At 34.0% G+C, this 24,802-nt stretch overlaps 2 protein-coding genes across 2 annotated transcripts in view; one reads left to right on the top strand and one right to left on the bottom strand.

Annotated features, from left to right (window-relative positions):
* Positions 1–12,364, bottom strand: part of LOC126883252 (probable ubiquitin-conjugating enzyme E2 C) — a 33,835-nt gene extending 21,471 nt beyond the window's left edge. The window contains exon 1 of the mRNA XM_050648548.1: positions 12,001–12,364. Coding sequence (XP_050504505.1) covers positions 12,001–12,104 — 104 coding nt within the window. The 5' untranslated portion in view covers positions 12,105–12,364. The remainder of the gene's footprint in view (positions 1–12,000) is intronic.
* A 38-nt stretch (positions 12,365–12,402) lies between these two features.
* Positions 12,403–24,802, top strand: part of LOC126883247 (zinc finger protein OZF-like) — a 31,792-nt gene continuing 19,392 nt past the window's right edge. Inside the window, exon 1 of the mRNA XM_050648539.1 lies at positions 12,403–12,765. Within this exon, the coding sequence (XP_050504496.1) occupies positions 12,549–12,765 (217 nt within the window). The 5' untranslated portion in view covers positions 12,403–12,548. The remainder of the gene's footprint in view (positions 12,766–24,802) is intronic.

Genomic DNA, 24,802 nt, shown 5'->3' with positions numbered 1-24,802 from the left:
GGTTTTGGGGCATTTTCCCTATTTTATAGACTTCATAACATATCAAATCAATTTTGTTTTTTATAGGTTATATGTAACTTGAAATAACTGAGTACTTTAAAATATTTAAAAATCAGAAAAACACGTTCACACCCCCCAAAACCCACTCAAAAAACAGTTTTTTGGATTTTTGAAGGTGACCAGCGTTACAGAAAAATCTAAAAAAAATTAGAAATATAGTGTTTGATAAAATACATAAGACTAAGAAAAAATTAGATCTGCAGCTATCCTCAAAAAAAAGTTATATACTTTTTTCCAAAAAAAAATTTTTTTTGAGGTTATGTACACTCAACCTACAGGTCTATAAAAAAATAGACGTGTTTTATAAAAGCCTTAACTATGCGTGTTAATTTTTTGAAATTTTAAAATTGATTGCATCCCACCAAAAAAAGAATAAAATCGAAAAATAAAGTTTTTGATGGTGGGGGAAGGGAGAAGGGGGTGGTGGGTTAAAATTACGATGAATCTTATGTCTTAATCTCATAGAACTTAAAAAAATGAAAAAAATTAAATTCTGGTAATGAGGGAGGGTATTTTTTAATTTATGTAACCCGTCCATAAGTGGAAAGTTTGATGCGCCACTGTAGACGCATGTGCCACTGAAAAGTGACGGCACAGTGCTCAAACGTTTTCTTTTAGGTTCTACTAGTTAAGTTATAGGGTCCCGTAGTGCCTAAAATGATTAAGAAATTTCACCTATAGCGGCTCTTAGTCTACTACTGATGGTGGATATGTATTTGCGAGGGAGAGTGAAATTCTTATACCAAGGTTTTTCCGGAATAATCGGTTGTATCAAACTGTATTGTGTTGTTGATATGTTACAGTACCTTTCCCAGTGTGTTTTCCAGCTCTTCATCTGTTCAGTTCTTAAACAAGCAAAAGCATCTAGAATGCAGGGCTGATATTTGGTTACTGTTCCATGGATGAGGGAATTTTTAGCTAATTGGTCTACATGCTCATTATGTGTAAGTCCTGAATGTGCTTTGATCCACATAAGTTTTATTTTTGGGGTGTGTTTATTAATTTCAAATAAGATATTTTTTATTAAAAAAATGTATGGATTAGAAGTACTACAACGTAGTTGAGGTGTTTGAATAGCAGTAAGCACAGATAATGAGTCAGATAAAATTACTGCGGAATTATAGGATGCCAACTTGAAATAAATTAAAGCCTCATATATACCGCCGCAGCCTCGGCAGTAAAAATGGAGAAATTTGAGGGCAGTTATCTATTAGATCAGCGATACTCAAAGTGTGTTCCGCGGAACCCTAGGGTTCCGCGATACCCCTGTAGGGGTTCCGCGAGAATTTAGAAAAAAATTCAAAACACCTCTCTCTGTTCGACTTTTCTGACGCGGTATAGCACGATTCACGAGGCGTGGTCGAACCACAGGTCGAACTTAGTTGCCTCCTGTTGCCTCATACAATTTTACTAGCCTGTTACCGCCGATACACGACTTGGTTGGTTGGGGTATTCTTTGGTGACTTAGTCCTTAGTCGACGATGTCCTCAGTCGACAATTAGGGTTCGGAGCGATGAGTACCTACCTACTAGAAAAAAGTGTTTATTTTTCTACTGCTGTATTCTGATTGTATCAGTTTTGTACTTTTGTTGTTTGTGATCGTACGTTATTTTGTGGTTTTTAATAAAGAAGAATGGAACGTTGGCTTAAAGGCGTTAAACGTGATGCAACAACATCTTCTACCGAAGCCGAATGTTCGAAAGCAGTACGCGCGGAGTATACAGCAATTACCGGTCAAGATGATTATGCAACGACGTCAAGTTCCACTGTTTCAAAGGCGAAAAATAGGAAGTATGATGACACAGTTTCGGATTTGTTGATTCCAATGGCTCACCTATCTGAATTTTATGTAGTAAACTGTTTCCTAATAGTTCCAATAGCACCTGCTAAGTTGCGCCGACATTTAGAAACTGTACACCCCGAGTTTAAAAACAAGAATAAAGAATTTTTTATACGTAAAAAAGAACAGTTATTGGAAAGTCAAAAAACTATAATGCATGTAACCAAAACTTTCAATGAAAAGGCCACAGAGGCATCATATTTAGTTAGCTATCGCATGGCACAAGCAGGTGAAGCGCACAATATCGATGAGAATTTAATAAAACCATGTGTGTTAGAGATAACAAAATGTATGCTCGATGAAAAATGTGCAAAGCATCTTCCTACTGTACCGCTATCGAACGATACTGTTTCACGGCGTATTCATGATCTGGCCAGCTACGTCAAACAAGAACTACCTAGTTACACGTCTACAAAAAACACGATTCGCCTTGCAAATAGATGAGCCTACTGATGTCGCTGGTCTGGCTATCTTGCTGGTTATCGTGAGATATCCATATGAAAGTTCTTTCGATGAAGACATGCTTATGTGTTCACCGCTGTCCACAAACACAACCGGAGAGGAAATTTTTAATAAAATAATTATGTTTTTTAAGAAAAATAATCTCAGTTGGAACGATTGCATTGACATTTGTACAGATGGGGCCAAGGCGATGACAGGTAAAACAGCAGGATTAGTGTTACGAATAAAAAATAAAGCCAATTATAGCTCCAGCCATTATATCCTGCATAGACAAGCACTTGCGATGAAGCAAATGCCGTCAAATCTAAAATTAGTTATTGTTAGGTTTTAAATCTGGTATGGACTGTAATTATTTGCGCTGGTATGGATATATTGCATTAAGAAAACTATATTTTAATTTGAAGTTTATTCTGACAACTTGGTAAAAATTCAATTATTTCTATATTGTTTATCAAGGTGCATGCATCACCAGGCAAACATAAATCTTCTTTTTATTTTCTTTTCATCTTCTACGAAACTGTCACATAACAAAAAAAGTCAAAAAGTTCCTAACATACTCCCCGCGTTGAAGTACACTTCAAACAAGTCCACGACACATATTACACTTGGGAAGTTGTTATAATAGTTAGAGGATCACTGAGATTCTTCTAAAGGCAATTGGACTAGATGTCTGGAGGATCTGGTGATGATGCCTTTCGAGGTTTTAACTTGAACAACCCTGATTTTTCCATCTTTTCCAGGAAATACCTTCTCTATTCGTCCTAAAGACCATTTACATGGAGGTAAACTTGAATCATGGATAATCACTAAAGCACCTGGATTGAGAGGTTTCGATGAATTCTGGTTCCATTTATAAGACTGGTGCAATTGGCTGACATATTCTTTTGAAAAGCGAGCCCAGAATCTTTGAAGAAGTTGCTGAACTTGTTGGAAACGATTAAGTCTGTTTGTAGGAATTGATAGAACATTGGGTTCAGGAAGTGAAGTTAAAGGACGTAATGTCAAAAAATGGGAAGGAGTTAAGGGTCCAAGGTCAGATGGATCTTCTGAACTAGCAAAAAGTGGTCTTGAATTTAAAATACACTCTATTTCGGTTAATAAAGTAAAAAATTCTTCATATGTTAAATTACTATTGGTAAGTGTGCGTTTCATATGAAATTTCATTTGTTTTATAGACGATTCCCATAAACCGCCAAAATTTGGGCTATATGGTGGAGAAAAATGCCATGCAATATTTTTAGTTAAAGCAAAATTGTGAATGGTATGGCTATTTGTTTTCAAAAAATGATAAATAGACTTTAATTCTCTATTGGCTGATTTAAAAGTGGAACCATTGTCGGAGTAAACATTAGTGGGAATACCCCTGCGAGGTATAAATCGTTTAAAACATGATAAGAAACAGTCAGTTGTCATATCAGTTAATAGTTCTAAATGTATAGCTTTTGTAACAAAGCAGACATATATGCAAACATAACCTTTTAGAATTTTGCTTCCTCGTCCCTTTTTCTGCTTTAAAAGGAACGGTCCTGCAAAATCTAATCCCACATTTTCAAAAGGGTGTGATATAGTAATTCGTTCATTAGGAAGTGGACCCATGGTCACTGAAGTATTAGGTGGTTTTACTCGAAAACACTTAATACATTGTTTCACTATTTGCTTGGTTAATACTTTTCCTGATATTGGCCAATAATTTTGTCTGATTAGTGACAATAATAGTTGTGGTCCTGGGTGCAAATAGTTTACATGGTAATGTGTATATATTAATTTTGTTAAAGCATGAAATTTTGGTAATAGGATTGGAGTTTTTATATTATTTGGTAACATTGTATGTAAAAGTCGTCCTCCTACCTTTAATACATCATTATCTATAATAGGTGATAAATGAATTAATTTGGATTTTTTATTTAATGGTTTTTTATTTGCCAAGCTAACAATTTCATCTTGAAAAGATTCTGCTTGAACAAGTTTTATTAATATTAAAAAGGAGTCATTTAGTTCTTTTACACTTAAAACCATGCTATCTGCTCTAGTTTTAGTTTTAATAGATATTATAAATCTTATAAGATATGCAAATACTCTTTTTAGTTTATGTAAATTTGAAAATCTACTAATAAAATTCGAAATCCAACTTATGTGTATATTGGAAAATAAGGTTGTTTGGACAGACTGCTTGAGTTCTGGTATTTCTTCTAGTTCTCGAAGTGAATTAATCGGCAAATTATTGGGATGTTGTCTCAAAAAATGTGGCCCATGAAACCAAAGGTTGGATTTAATGAAAGACTCGGGAAGAATTCCGCGACTAGCAATATCTGCCGGATTTTCCTTAGTGTTGACATAGTCCCAACTGTTCACAGTGGTGAGAGATTGGATTTTAGCTACTCTATTAGATACAAATACCTGTAGCTGGTGCGGCTCTAGTTTCAACCAACATAATGAATTTAATTGAGGCAACTGGTTATATAACTGCCTCCAGGATTTATTTAACTCTGGAGGTACAGGTTCATCCCATGGTTTTTGAAGTTGGAACAATTTTTGAATAATTATTTTGGCAAGTATAATAACTGGACTGAGAAGACCCATTGGATCCCAAATTTTAGAAATAATGGATAAAATTTGACGTTTAGTAAATAAAACAGGCATTTCACAAAGTGATATTTTATAACAAAGGAGGTCTTGGCGACTCATCCATTGAATTCCTAGAGTTCTGGTACTCTCAGAGCTTCCAATATCAATGATATTATTGGAAATATCATTGTTATCAACGTGAACAAGGGTATCAGGAGTATTGGAAATCCATTTTCTTAAGATAAAATTTCCAGATTTCAATATTTTAAAAATGGTTTTGCATCTCAATTGCAATTCTTCTAAGTCGTTTGATCCAGTGAGTAGATCATCTACATAAAAGTCTTGTATCACAGATTTTGCAGCTGAAGGAAACTGAGATTGAAAGTCTAGGGCCAATTGGCGCATACATCTCATGGCTAAGAATGGAGCTGCCTTTTGTCCATAAGTTACTGTGGTTAATTTAAATGTGTCAAGACTATCAGCTGGATTTTCTCTCCAAACAATTTGTTGAAGGGTTTGGTCCTCTTCATGTACCATTACTTGTCTGTACATTTTTGACACATCCGCAGAAACAACGTGGGTGTACTGTCTAAATCGTACTAGAATGTCAAAAATATCGTTTTGAATTTTGTGTCCTGTATACTGAAGATCATTGAGAGACCAACCAGAAGTACTAGGACAGGAGCCATCAAAAACTACTCTGAGTCTAGTAGTAAGACTGGTGTCTTTTAAAACTCCATGGTGGGGTAAAAAATAGGATTTAGAAGATATATTTTTCATATCGACCTTAACCAGATGTCCCAGGTTTTGATATTCTTTAATAAAGTCATGGTATAAATCACTAAGTTCTGGATTTTTGGTAAATCGTTTTTCTAATAATAGAAATCTGCTGACAGCAGTATCTAAGGAGTCTCCTAACAAATCAGCAGAGAACTTCAGTGGAAGTTTTACTACAAATTGGCCACTTTCGGACCTGGTAGTGCTTTTTTGAAATATTTCTTCGCATTCGTCATCATCTTTCGACCATGGTGTAGAATCTTGCATTTCTTCTATTTGCCAGAAATGTTTTAACTGGTCATCTTCGGCGATGGTTCTGGTAAAGTTACATGACACACGAGTTGTCTCATAGGGAACAACTCCATTTACAATCCAGCCTAAACGTGTATTTTGCAAATTTGGTAAACCTTTTCCCAGCTTGATTTTGCCATCAGTAAGGAGATCCCAGAATAAATTGGCACCAATAATGGCATCAACATTAGTGGATTCATTAAATAAAGGATCAGATAGCTGAATATTAGATGGGATAACAAAATTTGAAGTATCAAAACTAGCTGACGGAATTTGGTTTGAAATGACTGGTACAACATAAAATATGGATGTAATATTAAAGCTATTGAACTTAGACAACAAAGAAATTTGGCACTTCTTTGTGATAACTGACACTACCTGGTTTATACCACTAACAGCAAGGTTAGTTGGAATCAATGGAATATTTAATTTTTTACAAAAGCTCTCACTTATCATATTTATCTGAGCGCCACTGTCTAGAAGCGCACGACATGGTATTAATTTATTATCACTTGACCTGACATCAAAAACAACTGTTGACAAAAGAACTTGTTTATTTTGCAAATCTACTGCTTGTGCAGATAGCTGGTGAGTTGCCATTGGTGGCATATTAACATTCTGTATACTATTTACTGATGTTTCACATGGCTGGACATTGTTGTCAGAGTCCACTGAAACATGTTGAATGTCATCAAAGTGTATTAAGGAATTATGTTTTAAATGACATTTCAAACATGGTTTTAGTGTACACTCTTGAGCCCTGTGCCCAATTCTTAGGCAATTGTGACACAAATTTAAATCATTAACTTTACCTAATCTGCCTTTGGTATCTAGTTTGAGGAATTGAATACAAGAATATATATAATGATTGCCTTTACACAAAACACAACTCTTTTTCTGTGCTAAATTTACTTGGACTGCTCTCTTATGACCTTCATGGTTTGTATATTTGTAATTAGAATTGGAATTATTATTATTATTATTGTGATGGGCATTATGAGAACTTTGGTCTTGGATTTCTTCCAAAGTATCTACTTTCGTTTTTAAGAAATTAAAGAATTCCATTAAGGCTATGGGTACATAATTCGCAAATATTTTACGTGTATCCCTACTTTTTCTGTCTTTACACGGCAAATTACGTGTAGTAAAATTCACACTGGTATGGATATGTAAACATTACTAGAATGTCATTCTACTTGAAAATGTCATCATTAATTTAAAGAGATGGGTTTTGAACGTTCTTGGATAACTGTTATTTTTATAATTGGAAATTATTAATTCAGTTAATAAATGTGATAATTTTTTCACTAACTATGTATTCAGTGATTGTATTAATTTATTTGTACAACAAAGACTAATACTCAATCGAGAAAAGAAGAAAAGTGTTAAAGTGATTTTTTAATAATATATTGTTATGGAACGCTTACAATTTTGAACATCTTTAACAACAAAATACTTGGATCACAGAATATATTATCCTGATGTATTCTCTGCTTGGATCTTCCACAAATAATACACAATAAATAACTTTTTATTAAGTTCACGTCTTAAATCACTTATTTATCAAATACACTATATTTCAATAATATTTAATCAATAACTCAACATATTCCCGATGCAATGTCAAATATTTAAAATTGTCACTGATTGTCAGTGTCTGACTGACAATATATGCTGACAATAATTATATTCGGCTGAGTGCGTTTTAAGACAAAGATAGATTTGGAAAATATTACCACGGCATTGTGTCTATTTTTTTCGAATCCTGAAAAAACCAATAAATATTTTTGAAAAATTTAAACGCAGAATGAAAGACTAAATTATTACCGAGGGCCGAAAGTCCCTTAGAATAAATAAAAAGTTTATTTTGAATGATATATTTGAAATTAAAAATCACACTAAATTTTCTCTTAGTTTTTCACCCCTGTAACTTATTAAAATAAACATTATAGAAGTTCTCAGGGACTTTCGGCCCTCGCTAATAACGTGATCTTTCATTCTGCGTTTAAATTTTTCAAAAATACTTATTAGTTTTCTCAGGATTTGAAAAAAATGAATCCCCATTTGAATACCATTGCAGCCGAAAATACGTACCGATCCTCTTAAGGTAGGGAGTTCCTCTTTGGTGCGAAACTCTTTCCATTCTCTATAACTCTGTTTATCAAGTTTATCAGAAATAATGTTTATTAACAATAAATCACTTAGGCACTCTTTTGTTATCTGCAAACTTTCAATTGAAGTGACACTATCTGACACAATATCTAACAATTGTCTTAGATGCTTTGGAGACTCTTTATTAATTGACTCTAAACTAATAATGGTTTTAATGTGTTTGTTTACTAATAACCTTTTATTGTCAAATCTCTGACAGAGAGCATCAAAGGCAGTTTGGTAATAGTCACCAGAAAATTCAATTTTATCTATTATACGTTTTGCATATCCATCCACATATTGTCGCAAAAGCTGAAACTTGACTGTTTGACAAAGGACTGTTATGAATGACACTAGTAAACGTGGATTTAAATTCTAACCAAGTTTCTAACTCCCCAGTGAAGACTTTGATTTTCATTTTTGGTAACAAAAGGTGACTTAAGGAGTCTACTTGAGGAGTAGAACTCAAACTAGTATCGTGTGAAGACTGAAATGTGTTACTTTCAATATAACCTTTCAAAAAACCCATAGCTTTAAAATACCTATTTTCAAATAATTCATTTTCCTCATACTGTTCTTTTAATTTGTCTTCCGGTGTTAAAATTTCAATTTGCAGTTGTACATCTTGAAATTCTTTTAATAAACTGGCATTCATTTCATATCTTAGTTGAATTTCTGACAGAGATTGTTTACTACTTGGCGTAGGAGCTTTTATTATATTAACATAAGACTCTAAATTGGTCAGTTTTCCCTTGTAAGAACCCCTTGTTCTTATATGATTGGCTAAAGTCATTTTTTGAAGATTTATGGCAATCCCACAAACTTGTTAGCAAATTAATATTAACGGAAATTAAATTTATTCTATATTAAATCAAAACCAAACTTCAAAATGCACTGTTTTGCTTAATTCAGAAATAAAAATAGGTTTATGATATAATAGCAAAAAGGACAGACTTATCTTCAAGTTTTGGACGTGGCTTGGTGCACGGTATCTTGAAAATAAAGGAATATATTGGAATTACTTATATCTTCTAGTCTTGGAAGTCGCTTGGTGGACAATAACTTGAAAATATACCAATATATGGTAACTTCAAACCCACTTGGAAACGTGGCTGTTGGCACATTTCTTAATGAATATATCCTTAATTCGACGATGTAGGACCAAAATGCGGCTCTAATGACCAAAATGTTAGGTTTTAAATCTGGTATGGACTGTAATTATTTGCGCTGGTATGGATATATTGCATTAAGAAAACTATATTTAAATTTTGAAGTTTATTCTGACAACTTGGTAAAAATTCAATTATTTCTATATTGTTTATCAAGGTGCATGCATCACCAGGCAAACATAAATCTTCTTTTTATTTTCTTTTCATCTTCTACGAAACTGTCACATAACAAAAAAAGTCAAAAAGTTCCTAACAGTTATGGATGAAGCAGTAAAAAGAATTAATTTTATCAAATCACGACCATATTCCCGATTGTTCTCATTATTGTGTGAAGATTACGGCAGCAAATATAAAACACTGCTGCTCCATACAGAAGTGCGATGGCTGTCTCGGGGTAAAACTTTAACAAGGCTATTTGAACTTAGAGCCGAGTAACAAATGTTTCTTTCAGATACTTATTTCAATTTGAAAGACCGTTTGTATGATAAAACTTGGTTGTTCCGACTGTCTTTTAGAGTTTTTTTATTTTAATATTATATTCTATTATTATACTTGTTATGTAAGTAAGTAATAAGTAACTGTTACATTGGAATTTGATTATGCTTATTAATATATGCTTTAATTAATTAAAACTACACTTTTAAAAACTATTGTTTTATTTTAAGGTTCCGTTAAGTATTTTGCTTTCCAAAAGGGTTCCGTCACCAAAAAAGATTGAGAACCGCTGTATTAGATGACTAAACTTGTTTCCATACAGGGTCAATCTACTAATTGGTGCATATTGACCATAATTTGTAGCATGCCTGTAATTATGGGGTTATTTTTATGAAAATAATTTTTACCCCCGAGAAGGGGTGGCATCCACCCCCAGGGTAAAAGCGCAAGTTGGCACCATGTCACCTTTGTTCCTTGAGATATTCTCTAACCACTCACCAATTTTCATGCAAATCAATGGAGGTTCAAAGAAATCGGAGGTAATAGCTCATATCCACCTTCAGTAACTGCACTAATGGTAGCAATATCTGGTCTAAGATTGCTAAGATTGTCTAAGATTGCTGAAGGCAACAACATTGCAAAAGCCGAGAATGAATTAACATCGGAAGTAGAAATCAACACGGGAATCAGACAAGGGGATAGCTTGAGCCCATTGCCTTTTAATTTGGTACAACATGAAAATATCAACAGCTAAGACCAAATCGCTGGTAGGGTCAAGGCAACCCATAAGATGCAAAATAGTAATTAACAACAAACTAATTGAACAAGTTTTAAGATTCGAAATATGTAGTTATGGAGATGTCAAAGGGAGCGTCGGAAAGCAAGAAAATAAAGCCAATTAAGTGTCAGGATGTCTGAGGGATGTCATCTGGAGAAATAAAGATATGAGGATGGAAGGGAAAGTATGCCAATACAAATCATGTGTAAGACCGATTATGATGTATGCTATAGAAACAAGATGTGACACAGCGGAAACCAAGAGGATACTGAGAACATCATAAATGAGATTTCTGTAACATAAATAAGACCAGTTTATAGCGTCCTGTGCCTTCGGGTTCCTATTTTCCAGCTGTGTAGATCTGTCCAAGCTCTTGGTCGTAGATCTCTCTCAGACATTGCTTTCTGGATTCCAATTATCCAGGTAGTTTTCAGTCTGCTCCTTTTCCTTCTCTCTGGGGGATTCCATTCCATTATCAGCTTTGGAAATCGATGTTCCTCCATTCTTTGCACATGGCCATACCAACAAATTTGTTTTTGTTGGACTTCTTCTGTTATGTTTGTTTTCCATTCATAATATCTTGTACTCATTCATTCGTTATATGTGAGACTCTGGAGATGCAGGCCAATCTTCACTAGAAGTCCATTTCCAGTGTGAGCAAGTTCTGTTCTGTTCTGTTTAAAGATGCTACTATATAGCTGTTTTCTGTTCTTCTGATATGGTTTTTGACCAAAGTAGTGAGTTCAAAGCTCCTATTACTTTCTTTACTTTCATAATTCTTTCATCTATTTCAAATTCAGTCCTTCCACTTTGTTGGATTCTCATTCAAAGGTATACATAATCAGAGCTTGGCTTGATGATGATATCATCCTCTAGTTGTAACTCATTTTTCTGTCCTATACTTGGTTTTCTCTATATTAACGTATAGGCCCCATTTTTTGTATTCTCGAAACAGCCAGTTTAGTCTGTAACATACAAGACTAGTACAGTGGGGAAGACGAGAGTGGAATCAGCATGTGACAAGAATGGACAGCGAGAGAATAGCTCGTATAGCCAGATATTAAAAGCTAACAGACAAGAGACCAATAGGAAGGCCCTTTAAAAGTTTGCGAGATAGCAGGCAGTCAACATCACAGCTACGAATACGAGCTCAAAATTGGTTAAGAACAGGTCAAGAGGCCTAATATAAGAAGAAGACTCTGCTGCAATAGTTTAAGTTAAATTTAAGGTGAAGTATTTTTTGAATTTGTTATGGCTGGAAGTTCTGCTTTAAGTTTATTAATATGTTCGACTTCAAAAGGCTCCAAATGCACATAATACAAATGTGTTAAACTGTATACAAACCTCATACTATTTAATGAATAGTAGAGAATATACATCTAATATATCAGTGTAGCAACATTTATGGATAGCAGATTAAACAAAGATATTTTTTGCTGCCTACAGTTAATACATGTTTGAAAAAATCTTACCTTTTGGTTACAGCATGGTTGTCATTTGAAGCTTTTCTTGAATCGTCATTTTGTTTTACAACATCTGCCTGTTGTTCAAGAAATGGATTTACGTTTTGGGCCATGATGGTCTTTTATTTTAATTAATTTATTGACAGCAAAATTCGTTGAAGACTGACAGCTATAATGGCGCACTGGATATATAAAATATATTCAAATTAACCAATCAGAAATCATTACATTTCACCCCCTACCTCCAACAGTGTGAGATGTGAGATTCTCGTTTTCCAAAGTTCTCATCAAAAGAATCGAGCATCGAGCAATCGAGTCCATAACATCGATTTATAGGAAGGTTTACTGCTATTTTTACAGTGTATGGTTTAACATCGGTACATCGGCGCGGCAACGCTGATATTAAAGTTAAAGTGACAACTGACAAGTGACAATGTCAAAATAGAAATTAAATTAATTAAAAGTCTTTAAAGTTTTCGCTGTTTTCGGTTTTCCTGCTAAGAAAAAACAATTATTGAAGAATTTTAAATTTCATTAATTTCTGGAATACCAATCAAATGGAAGTAAAACATGAAGTTATGGAAGAGACGTGTAAAATAGAAATAGTTGATAACGAGCTGCATAATGCTCATCCAGATACCTTTAAAACTGAGATTAAGGAAGAACCCCATACAGAAAGTGCACAGAATGCATTCGATGATTTAAACTATAAGATATTAAAGACAGACATAAAATACGATGAAGATAAACTGTGTCCCCTTGACGTAAAACAAAGTAAGTAATTGTCATAGCATAAGTAGTTCAGCTTCACAATTATAGTGCCTATACTCCAGCTCTTTAAAAGATGGAATCCAAGATCGCGTGGTCTCTCAATGCAAGCATCGACCGGTCGTTTGTATCCAGACCTTCTAATAAGTGTTTACACCCTCATTATTTGTGTTTTGCACTTCCGCTGGTGAATTTTGTTAGGCAGTTCTTAAAATTCGTTTTCATTGAGAGGTGTAAACTTTTGGAAAAAGTGATGACATCAGGAGAGGAACGTTTAAGAGTGCGTGCAGTTCTCGTGATCATTCCATCTTTTCAGTTGCTAGACTATAGAGCCTAGTTATCATATGAGCGGTAAACACAGCGGAGGTTTAACCTTTCTCCGGTCATAACTGTATCCAGCAGATACAGCAGTCTTTCTTTTGTGTTGTGTGCAGCAACCTTTATAATTACAATTTTCCATCTCTAGATAGCCTCTATACTATTAATTATGGATACCCAACATTATTTTTATTTACGATAAACCTGTTATTAATTTTACAAAAAAAGTTATTTTTTATGAATAGTTATGCATGGTATGGTCTACAAAACTAGGATGTAATCATAAAATATCGAATTTTACCAATTTGGTATGTCACGATGTACGAGGTATGTCAAAAAATATTTTGCTCGCAACCAAATATGGTTTTGTTGTGGTTATGGTTGAGTGAGGCATAGAGACAAGCCCTATAGTCGATAATGGGCCTTATGTATGTTTTGTAGGTGTGTAGGAGAGTCTTGTTTGATGTGCCTCCAAACTTTCCAGACAACACTCCAAGGAGTTTAGCTCTATTCTTTACCTTGTTTAAGACATTTTGAATGTCAGTGTTCCAGTTGAGTGTCCTGTTAAAGTGAACTCCCAAATAGACTACCGACGAGCGAAATTCAAGTGCTTCCCCTTGAAGGGTTATCCTAGCCCATAAATTACGGGTACTATTAGGATGCCTGAAGACAATCATTTGTGTTTTTGTTTGATTAAGAGTGACTCTCCATTGGTTACCCGCAATTCAACAAAAAAAAGACTTGTTCACTCAAAGGCTATTTTTCAACTGGTTGTTTTTCATATACCACATAGGTACATTGTATTTTATGATATCCAACAGGTAAACTTACAGATTAATCTATAAATATTAATTCCCTGAAAACCTCAAAATTAACCCTAGTAATTAGGTAGTGAAAATTATTAATTTTATAAATTATAAATTGAAAGTAGTTTGTCAAGTTCTATTTCTTAAAATTTAAAACCTTCAAAAGTTCCAGAATTATTTAATAATTTTATTTTATTGATTTACGGGCCTTACCCATTATTAAAAAATAATTTAAAAGCTATAATATATAGATTATAACCTCAAAATAAATTATAAAAATATGTAAACTATACACTTAATTAATTCACAAGATGATAACATATCACAGACAATATTAAACATTGACAATTATTTGGCCACTTAACACTAAGGGCCAGTTGTTCAATCAGTAGTTAACTCATGGATTAAGTAAACCATAATTAAATTTAATCTAAAGATTATTTTTTAAGAAGTTGTTCAATGTTAGTTAACTTTCAGATTTATTAAACCCGAGTACTGAAGCGGCGACAACATTGCCAGTTATTAATTAACGATTTGGAACAGCTTTATGATGAAAATTGTACATAAAAATGTGTTCTGTGTTATCAAGTTAATGATTTTTGACATGTAGTGTTTACTACATGTCAACTACTGCTGACAGAGATTTTAATTTACATTATTAAACATATTTAAAATGGAAGAAAGTAGATTCAGATTCGTTTATTCATGTCAATAACACAAGTGTTTAACACATGTCAAATAAAATTACACAAAGATTTGGACGCAATACAAATTAAAAAGATGCACAATACGACTAAGAGTATTAATAACATTAAATACTAATATAAAAATCACATTAAATTTGATTACATTAACAATGGACATTGCTTAAAGTCATAAAATCCTAAAATTTAAATGCAAGAAATTCCTCATTACTATAAAAAACATTTTCTAACAAAATATCTTTAATTGTACTCTTAAATTGATTTAATGGAAGACACTTTAAACTATCTGGAAGTTTGTTGAAAAATTTAATAGCCCAGTATCCTGGCCCAGTTTGACACCTCCTCAATCTCCAGTAGGCTGGCACGAGATGGTGTTTATATCGGGTGTCATGTTGGTGTATGTTCTCATGGGTTTCAAAGTGCGCCCCTCCCCTCTTGATAAACATTAGGTTCTCAAGTATATATAGAGATGGAACAGTGAGAATTCTTAGGGACCTATATGCTTGCCTACAATCATCCCTATACCAAAGACCAGCAAGAACTCTAACTGCCTTACGCTGCCAACCAAAGACTGTCAACATTTCTGCTGAATGACCCCAGACTAAAATGGCATAGGCTAGATGAGACTGAAAAATTGCATGGTACACTGTTATTGAGACTTTATGTGAAACATTAGATGCCAGATTCCTGAGTACAAACAGATTTTTTGCTAGCTTTTTACTTAGACTGTTGATATGTTCACCCCATTGAAGCTTGGGATCTAATAATACACCCAGAAATCTGACACTGCTCATACCATCATTTACATTCTGTGTGTCTCTGAGAGAAAAAACAACTCTGTTGGTTTTTGCTGCATTGAGCAGTAATCGGTTTATGCAAAACCATTCATTGGTCACTGACTGTGCAGACATAGAACCCTCAAGCGACTCCCCAAGTGTATCAGTTGTAAAAGACACTGTGGTGTCATTGGCGAAGAGTGTGTACTTTGCATTTGTGTTAATGCTCGTAAGGTCATTAATATAAATTAGAAAGAGAATGGGTCCCAGAACAGAGCCCTGGGGAACCCCAATATTAACAACACTCTTTCCCGATAACACCCCAGAGACCCTCACAACCTGTGTTCTGTTTTCTAAGTAAGATTGAACTAGTTTTACACTGTAAGGACAGAAGTTGTATTTTTTGAGTTTTTGCAAGAGCATTCCATGATCTACACAGTCAAATGCCTTGCTCAAGTCACAAAACAGAACAGTATTAAACTGCAACTTATGAAAGGAGTGTACAATATGTGAGACCAAGTCCAGTATACCAAGTACTGTGGATTTGTCCTTTCTAAAACCGAACTGAGAGTCTGAGAAATAGTTATTATTTTCAAAAAATGTGTTATTTGTACTGCCATAGCTTTTTCAACAATTTTAGAGATTATTGGAAGCAGAGAAACAGGTCTATAGTTTTCTGGATTCTTAACGTCCCCTTTTTTATAAATTGGTGTAACAATTGCTTTTTTAAGGACTGATGGAAATTTATTTTCTTTAAAGCATAGATTTATTAGTTTAGTGAGTGGGCTTATAATAATATTTTTAATCATTTTAATAAGGTTAACATTAAATCCATATATATCATGGCTATTTTTATTCTTTAAGCTGTTTATTATATCCCTCGTTTGATTAAAGGTAATTTCAAGAAATGAAAAGGTGTTTGTATGATTGACATAATTAATTTTATTAATAAAGTCAATATTTAATTTTGGAATGTCTTTAACTATATTAGTGGCAATTTGGGAAAAATAATCATTGAACTGGTTTGGCGTGATCTTGTGATCTTCTAATGAAGACCCTGATTTTCCTCGATATTTGTTTATCATGTTCCACATGGTTTTCTGTGGATTTTTTGAATTTAATATTATTTGGTCATTTGACCTCACTTTGGCTTTCTTAATTTCATTTTTATATTGATTTCTGAATTGTTTAAGTATATGATGGTTATTATCATTTTTATGTTGCCTATAAAATTCTTCTAAAAATTTTAGATGTTCCCGCATTGATGTTCCGATTTTTTCAGATTGTGATCTTACTCTATATTTTTTTTTTTGTGAAAAAGATTCTAAAAAACAACCTTCAAGAATATTCATAAAGTGACAGAATTTTAATTCAACATCAGTGTTATCTTCATAGATAAAATCCCAGTTTACTTCCGATACTTTGTTGAAAAATATGTTCTTACTTTTTTCAGTTATAGGCCTAATAAGCATAGTTGTCTCAGTAAAACCTGTAACCTTTTTTTGAATCTCAAATTTGACAATCTGGCCTTTGTGATCTGAAAAACCAGTCTCAAAAACCTCAGCAGAGTACAGGGGCAATCCAGGATCCATGAAAATGTTATCAAGACACTTATTACCCCTTGTCGATTCATTTATAGTCTTGACTAGGTGAAAACCTTCAAGAACGCCTTGAAGTTTACGGGCACTTGCATTGTCAACAAGAAAGTCCACATTGAAGTCCCCAGCAACAAGGACTTGTTTATTTGGGCTTAATGTGCCTAGAACTCCTTCAAGAGAGTCCAAAAAGATGTCAAACGGGCCAGAGGGGCTATGGTATACTGCTAAAACTAACAAGTTAAAATCTTTTAGACATATACAACAATATTCTATACAAAAATCAATTATAAAAGTGTCATTATTAACAACATTAAAACATATAGTATTTTTGACGAAGATCGCAGAACCCCCTCCTCTATTTTGTGACCTTGCCGTGTAGTTGGCCAATCTGTAGCCCTCAATATGGACTGTTTGGATTTCCTCGTCTGCCAGCCAGTGTTCTGTAAGGCATAGAATGTCAACATTCTTGTCCTTGATGCATGCCTCCAAGAGACCAATCTTATTTCTCAGTGACTGCATATTGAGATGAAAAACACTAAGAGGTATTGGAGATTCACTTGAGTTTATATCTTCTTCATCTTTTGTCCCTGGTGGCTCTGGATATTCATAAAATGGTTGACTGAGATCCCAATTGGCCAAAGGGACGTATCAACAATTTCATTTGCCTGATCTGTGGGAACTCCTAGCTTGAAGGAACTTCTTTGATCATCCTTTTTAGTGTACATTTTCTGGCAAATAAACCCTGCTTTCATTCCATTCTCCATTAAATGAGCCTTAACGGCTGCCGAGTCCACTGAGGGGTGGAAGCCGGTTACAAAGAACCAAGTTTTGGGGGATGGTGATTCAGCTACCTTGAGTGTTGTGACACTTGCAGCTGTGCCTCTGATTGGTGCCGGTCTACGATTTTTAGGGGCTGCTCTCTTTCTGTTTTGGACAATGGTCCAACCTTCAGTAGTTTCACTCTCATTGGTATTTGTTAACTGATGTTTTTGAAGTTGAGATATTTTGGACTCAGAATTATTGATTTCCGAATCCGAAATCTGTTTTGTTTTTGTTTTATTTGTCATGTCGTTGACGTTGACATTATTGACTTTGACTTTTGGCGAATCCATTGCTACCAACTGTTGTTCGTTGCGTTCGATTTTCGTTTCCATCTGCTCCGTTTGATCCGGTTTCAATGCGCCGGCGCCTGAGACGTCATCGTCAGCGTGAGAGGATATGATGAAGGCAGGCGAAAGGTGCGGGGAAGAAGACGAAGGATGTTTACCTTTCTTTGAGCGTGAAGTCTCCGGTTTTTTTATGGGATTCTCATACTTTTCCTTCCATAGATTGGCATTTTCCTGTAGAATCTTGTTTTTGTCAGTTAATTCATCCACTAACCTTCTCAAATCTTTTATGTTCTCTGGTGTTACATTTTGGCTATCTTTGTCTTCTTTAACCTCGGTCTTCTGAGCTTCCGCATCACAACAGTAAATACGACTTTTGTCGACGAAAACTACTTTTCCGGCCCAATCTCTGTTCACACAGGAATTGTGGAAAAGGCTACCGCACTTAACACAGATTACCACAGTAGAACTTTTCGTTTTGCAGCATTTAAATGCCGTTTTATCGGGAGCGTCGTCTTTCGCATGTTTCACAGCTGACGCCATCTTTTGAAGTTGAAAGTATTAAAAGTACAACTGCTAACTTTGCGTAAAAAACATTTTAAAATAGTAATGTTCATTTTTTAGCTTATAAAAATAATTCCTATTCCTTCACAAAAATTTCATAAAAAGTTTTTCCAATTTGTTTTTACCTGATTTTTACACATAATGAAAAAAGCGAAATTTCTGAAAATATGTATTTATAAATAATTAATAATTATCATGCATACATTTGTAGAAAGCATAAGTACCTACACACTGACTCACTGAGAGATCTAATTTATTTTTGTACTGGCTATATGTGCATATCACTGGGTTATAATAATATAAATTTTTTAAGAAACACATTTTTTGAAGTCAAAAAAATTATATTAAAAACAGCTATTAACAGGTTATTAGCTGCGTTACTCAGTAAACAAAGTCTAACAATAGGTTTAGATTTGGTACAAAATATTGATTGACATAAGATAATTTGGACAGTTTTCTCCTAATAGAGCTGGTAGAGTGTTCATTGGACGTATTTTGGATACTCAAGGAACAAATAGATGACTGTAAGAGGCATAAAAATTAAGGTTAGACTTGCTCTTTTAATTATTAAGTGCTTCTGTTGCGGATTCATAGTCTTAAAATTTTGGTTGCAGTTAAAACGGCTTCTGTTGCAGTTAAAACAGTTTTTTTAGGTGCCAGGCAACTATTAAATTTATAAATATTATAAATAATAATTTTTTTTTGATATTTTGAATAGCAGATCCCTAATTCCAGCTAGATATAAAAAGTCACTTTGTGATAAATACATTAAGATAAAGATTTCATTGAAGACAGTATAAATTATATTTCAAAATTAATGTTTTTCAATTGCGAGCTAGTGGTAAACTCTAAAATAAAAACTAAATTTTTAGGCCTAATCATTTCTAAAAGCAAATAATATATGGACCTTTATAATATAACGGTATATTATCCTATGACTCTATGATCTTATAAGATTAGTCAAGATCATCTAGAGCAGCGGTGCTCAAAGAGTCGATCGCGATCGACCGGTCGATCGCCAAAGTTTTTGAAGTCGATCGCGAAGCTGCAAGCAGTTCCTAGCGAGTTTGAAAGACGCTTCGCTGATTTTAAAAAACTAACAGATATTGTAGCATTCATGTCTAACCCATTTTCTGGTGAATACGTGGAAAAATTTGTCACTGAAATATCCAATACTTTCAACACGGGGATCATTTCCGTTCAAAATGAGGTACAGAAAATAATTTCGGATATACACCGTGAGTCCAGGGCGAGCGATACATTTTAATCTTTCATATCATCTGACAAATATCCATCTTTGAGGCAAGTGTCTCTGTAGCTCACAGCATTCTTTGCATCAACGTACTTATGTTAGTCTGCATTTTCTCAAATGTAGGTACGTAGGTAGAGAAATTAAAGTATCGTAATCGGCTAACTGACGAACATCTCATCATGCTTCCGTTTGGCCCTCGATAATTACGTACCATCATATTATCGTCGCTTAGTACTATAACTTGATTACTCCAAAATTTACGTTTTTGAGATAACTAGTTCACAAGATGTATTTTATTTGCCTCCATATTGTGTAAAAACTTGATAACTCTCTCCAAACGGGTTAAGTTTTTATTTTTATGATTGACGAAAGTTGATAAAACTCAAATGCCCCTAATATTCAGTGCTAAAAGTTGACAAGATAAGTTATCAAGTTATCGTTTAATCGAAATAATCGTGAATACGACATACAATGAATGCTACAACTAGCTAACTCTACTTATCTAGGTGTAGCACGTGTTTTTCTGAAACCATTGAGCTTACCACGTAATTGCTATCTGTTTATTCGGTTCATGTTAATGCAAAAATTCGAGAATTGTTAGCAGATCTGGCAATCCTCATGGCAGAGGGCTAATTTTCACCAAAATAGCAGCCTGGTAGCAGCACAAATATCTTTAAAAATTTTGAACCCGTTTATCTTAGAACTACTAATTTCGAGTTATCAAGTTATAGTATTACGGCGACGATATAAGAAAAACTTCAATCAACATTCAAATAAAATTAAGATGAAAAACATGACTTTAATTACAACTCTCTGTAGTTACAACTTTTATCAAAGAGAAATGTGCAATAAAGTTTTTTATTTTTAAAATTGTTTTTTTATTAGTAGTCGATCGCTAGACACTTGCAGTTTATGTGGTAGATCCCACGCAGTATAAGTCTGAGCACCACTGATCTAGGGTTATTTATCTTCAATAAGATCCAAAGGAGGTTGGAAGAACAACCCAACCGCTGGGCAATTTGCTGCAGTATATAAGCGGCTTATTGTAACAGCAAAAATTAGAGACGGTGGTTTAGGAAATTATATCCCATTGGACGATATTTCAATTTTGACTGGGTCTAACAAACTTAAAACACCAATAGAAAACCTAAATCTATGCCTCATGCAGAGCTGGGCAATACCCGGGTACAAGTACCCGAATTTTGTACTCTGAGTACATTTTGGGTACTGAGTACCCGGTACCCGAGTACATTTTCAATAAAGTACTCGGTACTCGTATCCGTAGCATATCGGTAAAATACCCGGTACCCGCGTTTATTATACGAGTACATTTTCCGAGTACTTTTTGCAAGTCTAAACTTGTCGCTTCATGTGAAAGAGTAAATTAATAGCAACACGCAAAAACGCGTATTCAAAGGACATCGCACACATCTTATGGAAAATATAATGTCACTCAAATTCAATAAAATTTATACCAATAGATTCGTTTTAAATTAACGATCAAATCTTATCATTGCGCCAACTCTCTATTTTCAAAAATAAGAGCAGAAATTGATATTTATAAATAAATCTGAAATCAAATGGGTAGGTACATAAGTTAGAGAGAGAAAAAATATTTTAAAATACCCAGATTTTCGGTACTCCATAAATCAGCGGATTAGTTTCACTAATCCGCTTAGGCCCAGCGGGATTTAAGCTGTTATGAATAGCACTCAGAGCAATAATGATTGTAAATTAACATTTTATGGACTCCAAAAATGTGATTTCGATAAACTTTAATTGCAATTTGCGCCGTAATTAATCATAATTAAGAGTTGGCGCAATGATAAGAATTGATCGTTATACTAAAACGAATCTAATCGTATAAATTTTATTGAATTTGAGTGACATTATATTTTCCATATGATGTGTGCGATGTCCTTTGATTTAATAGTATTCTAACACTATGGTAATTAAAATTTATATTGAGATATTTTTTAATTTAGTTTTTTATTATGTTTCGAATGATGCATAGTGAGCAAAATTTTGATAGTAATTTAAAGAAAAAATGTGGGTTAGTTGCTTTATTTAAAATTGTTGGATAGGTCAAGTTTTTTACCAATACATAAATAATGAATTCTTAATTTTTTTTTAGTTACTTAAAATGTATGTTATGTGATAATTAAACCTACCTTCATTAAAAGAAAATTCGTAATCCATTTTGCATTAAGGTTAGAGGACTTTTATTAAATATTTATAATAATATACACAAAAAGGTGCTACGTGCTACTATAGTATTTGCACAAAATAATGAAATACAAGAAATCGATCTCGTTCCAGATACTTTGTTGTTGACAATCAAGACGGCTGCACATGGATTCGCTCCCGGGTTCAGGTAGGAAGACCTAACCCTTCGGTCATAACTTAACTTTCGGGTATGAGTTTCGGAGCCAACTCGTGTACAATAAAAGTGGTTTTATAGGGGTTGGGAGCGAATCCATGTGCGCCGATCAAGACTATGTGGACTAACTATGGAAATCTACCTGTTCATTTTATTTATTGAAAAGATGGGTTGATATTTGCATATAGGAAAAAGTTTAAGGTGTTATTCATACAATCAAAGAATACACCACCGTGGGTGGTGTATTCTTTGACATCTCAAAATACTATTAGGTAGTAAAAATTTTTATTATTACTTAGCAATATAAATTTTTGGTATCTGTGGGTCGGCACGTATCGTCTTTCATCATTGTGTACAAAGCCTTCCGAGAAAATATTATGGTAATTGTTAGCATAAGGCTGATTCACATTATAGCTCAGGTCACGGTCCGCTCACGCTCAGCTCAAGGTTCGGTCAACTATTCTTACACGCATCTTAATCATGCTATCCGCACTTAACACGACGGTCAAGTTCCGTCCCTTTTTTTTGACCGCGGGGTTTCTCCGAGAGAATATTTTGATCGTGGCTTGAGCTGACCGTGAGCGGAGCGTGACCTGAGCGATTATGTGAATCAGCCGTACACAGAGTAGGCTACCGACAGAAACAACCTTTACAAATTGAATAAGACGCAAAATAATTATTTATTTTAATTAATACATTAATACAAATTAATAGTTTGTATTAATAATTTACTATTTTAGTTCGTAATAAGCCACAAAATTGGCTACTAAATAGGAAATTGATATGACAAATTAAATTATTATTATTAAATATTACTTTAATAAAATTAAAAATAGTCATTCTTATGAATTATGCGTATTATTCTGATACGATGAACACTTGTTGATACATGTTTACTAATAACTGTAAAATCAACATTGGCCTGAGCCACACAATTGAGGGTTGGCCACTGTTGCATTCGTATTTCCAGTATATTTGTCAAGGCAACAATAGATTATATAGTGCCATCTAGCCAAATATGAAGCTAGGTTGTGTAGACCACTGTTGATCAATAGATCCAATGTTTCTGGTTTTATTGATGTATTAATCTAAAAATGCTCAATTTGTGGGTTAGGCCACTGTTGCTCTGAGCGCCTCAAATATGTTTAGAGATGCAGAGATAATTACAGTAGACTCCCTCTATAACGAGAACTGGAATGGCGGACTAATTATCTCGTTATAAGCGGATCTAGTTATATCAGACAACAATAATATTGTGCATACATATGAATAAATATAGTTTTCTAAGACATTAACTTCCTATAGTTAAGCCATTCGGAGCAATATAAAATGCTAAATGTTGTTTCCTCAACAATAAGACTTCGGCCATCATAAATTGTAAATTTCCTACAATATTCAATATCTGTCGAAAAATAAACAAATTAGGAAGAAGTTTTTTATAGGCGGTGGATTTTATTACAGCACTGGCCTCGATAACCACACAGATGTTGGGAATTTCTGTATACAGGCAGTTTATTTATAGCCATTACTGCGCTACAAATAGGTAAAGAAACATAATCTTCGATTTCATTTTTCCTCGTTATAACCAAATATGGGGCGTTATAGAGGTGTTACAGTTCAATAGGAATTTCATGGGATATCTAGCGTACCTCGTTATAAGCGAAACCTCGTAATAACCGTATTCGTTATAGAGAGAGTCTACTTATTACCTTCTTACCTTTTTTCTGGTTTTACATTCGAATGTACTCGAAATAAGTACCTGAGAAATTCGGGTAATTGTACTTTGAGTATTGTACTTTGAGTACTTTTCTGGAGCAATGCACTCGGTACTCTGTACTCGTTCCTTTAATATGAAAAGTACCCGAGTACAATTTATCAGTACCCGGCCCAGCTTTGGTCTCATGGAACCTAAATAGCACCATATGGAACTTATTTGGCTTGAACATGACTATATCATTAACAATCGTATGTTAAACAATTATTCCAAACAAATTGTAATTTATATTGATGGTTTTCTGGTACCTTCATTAATAATTAACAAAACACATTAAATGTGACTGTGTTCAAGAACTAGTTGGGGATTCACAAAACTTTTTAAATTAGTCAATTACAAAAAAATCTCAGGTTTTTTTAACGTATCCATCATCAAAAGGTGTAAAACTTGTCAATATAGCTCACTATAGTAATGAGTGAGCCTGCATAAACGGGTCCATATGGTGACAAGATTAATAGAAATTTTGTCAAGTTGCAAAACAATTTTATAAAATTATATGAAAATTCTTTCAATACAACTAAAATTGTGCAATAAAAAATAAAGTTAGGTTTGAATGCATTCAGTTGCAACTATTTATAAATCTTAAAGACCATTAGTCCTGTCGCCAGGGGGGTACAACGGCCTCCTGAATTCAGATGGACTTACCCAAGTTTTTTTATGTATTTTGACCCGTAGAACACGAATTTTTTGGGTAACAGTCGATCCGGATGTCGATAAGATTGTTATAAACAAAGAACTTCAAGAATCACATAACAGCGATTTTTC

Source organism: Diabrotica virgifera, chromosome 4, assembly GCF_917563875.1.
Source record: "Diabrotica virgifera virgifera chromosome 4, PGI_DIABVI_V3a".
NCBI classification, from domain to species: domain Eukaryota; kingdom Metazoa; phylum Arthropoda; class Insecta; order Coleoptera; family Chrysomelidae; genus Diabrotica; species Diabrotica virgifera.
The sequence above is the reverse complement of the archived record's forward strand: the minus strand, read 5'-3'. Positions and strand labels throughout refer to the sequence as shown.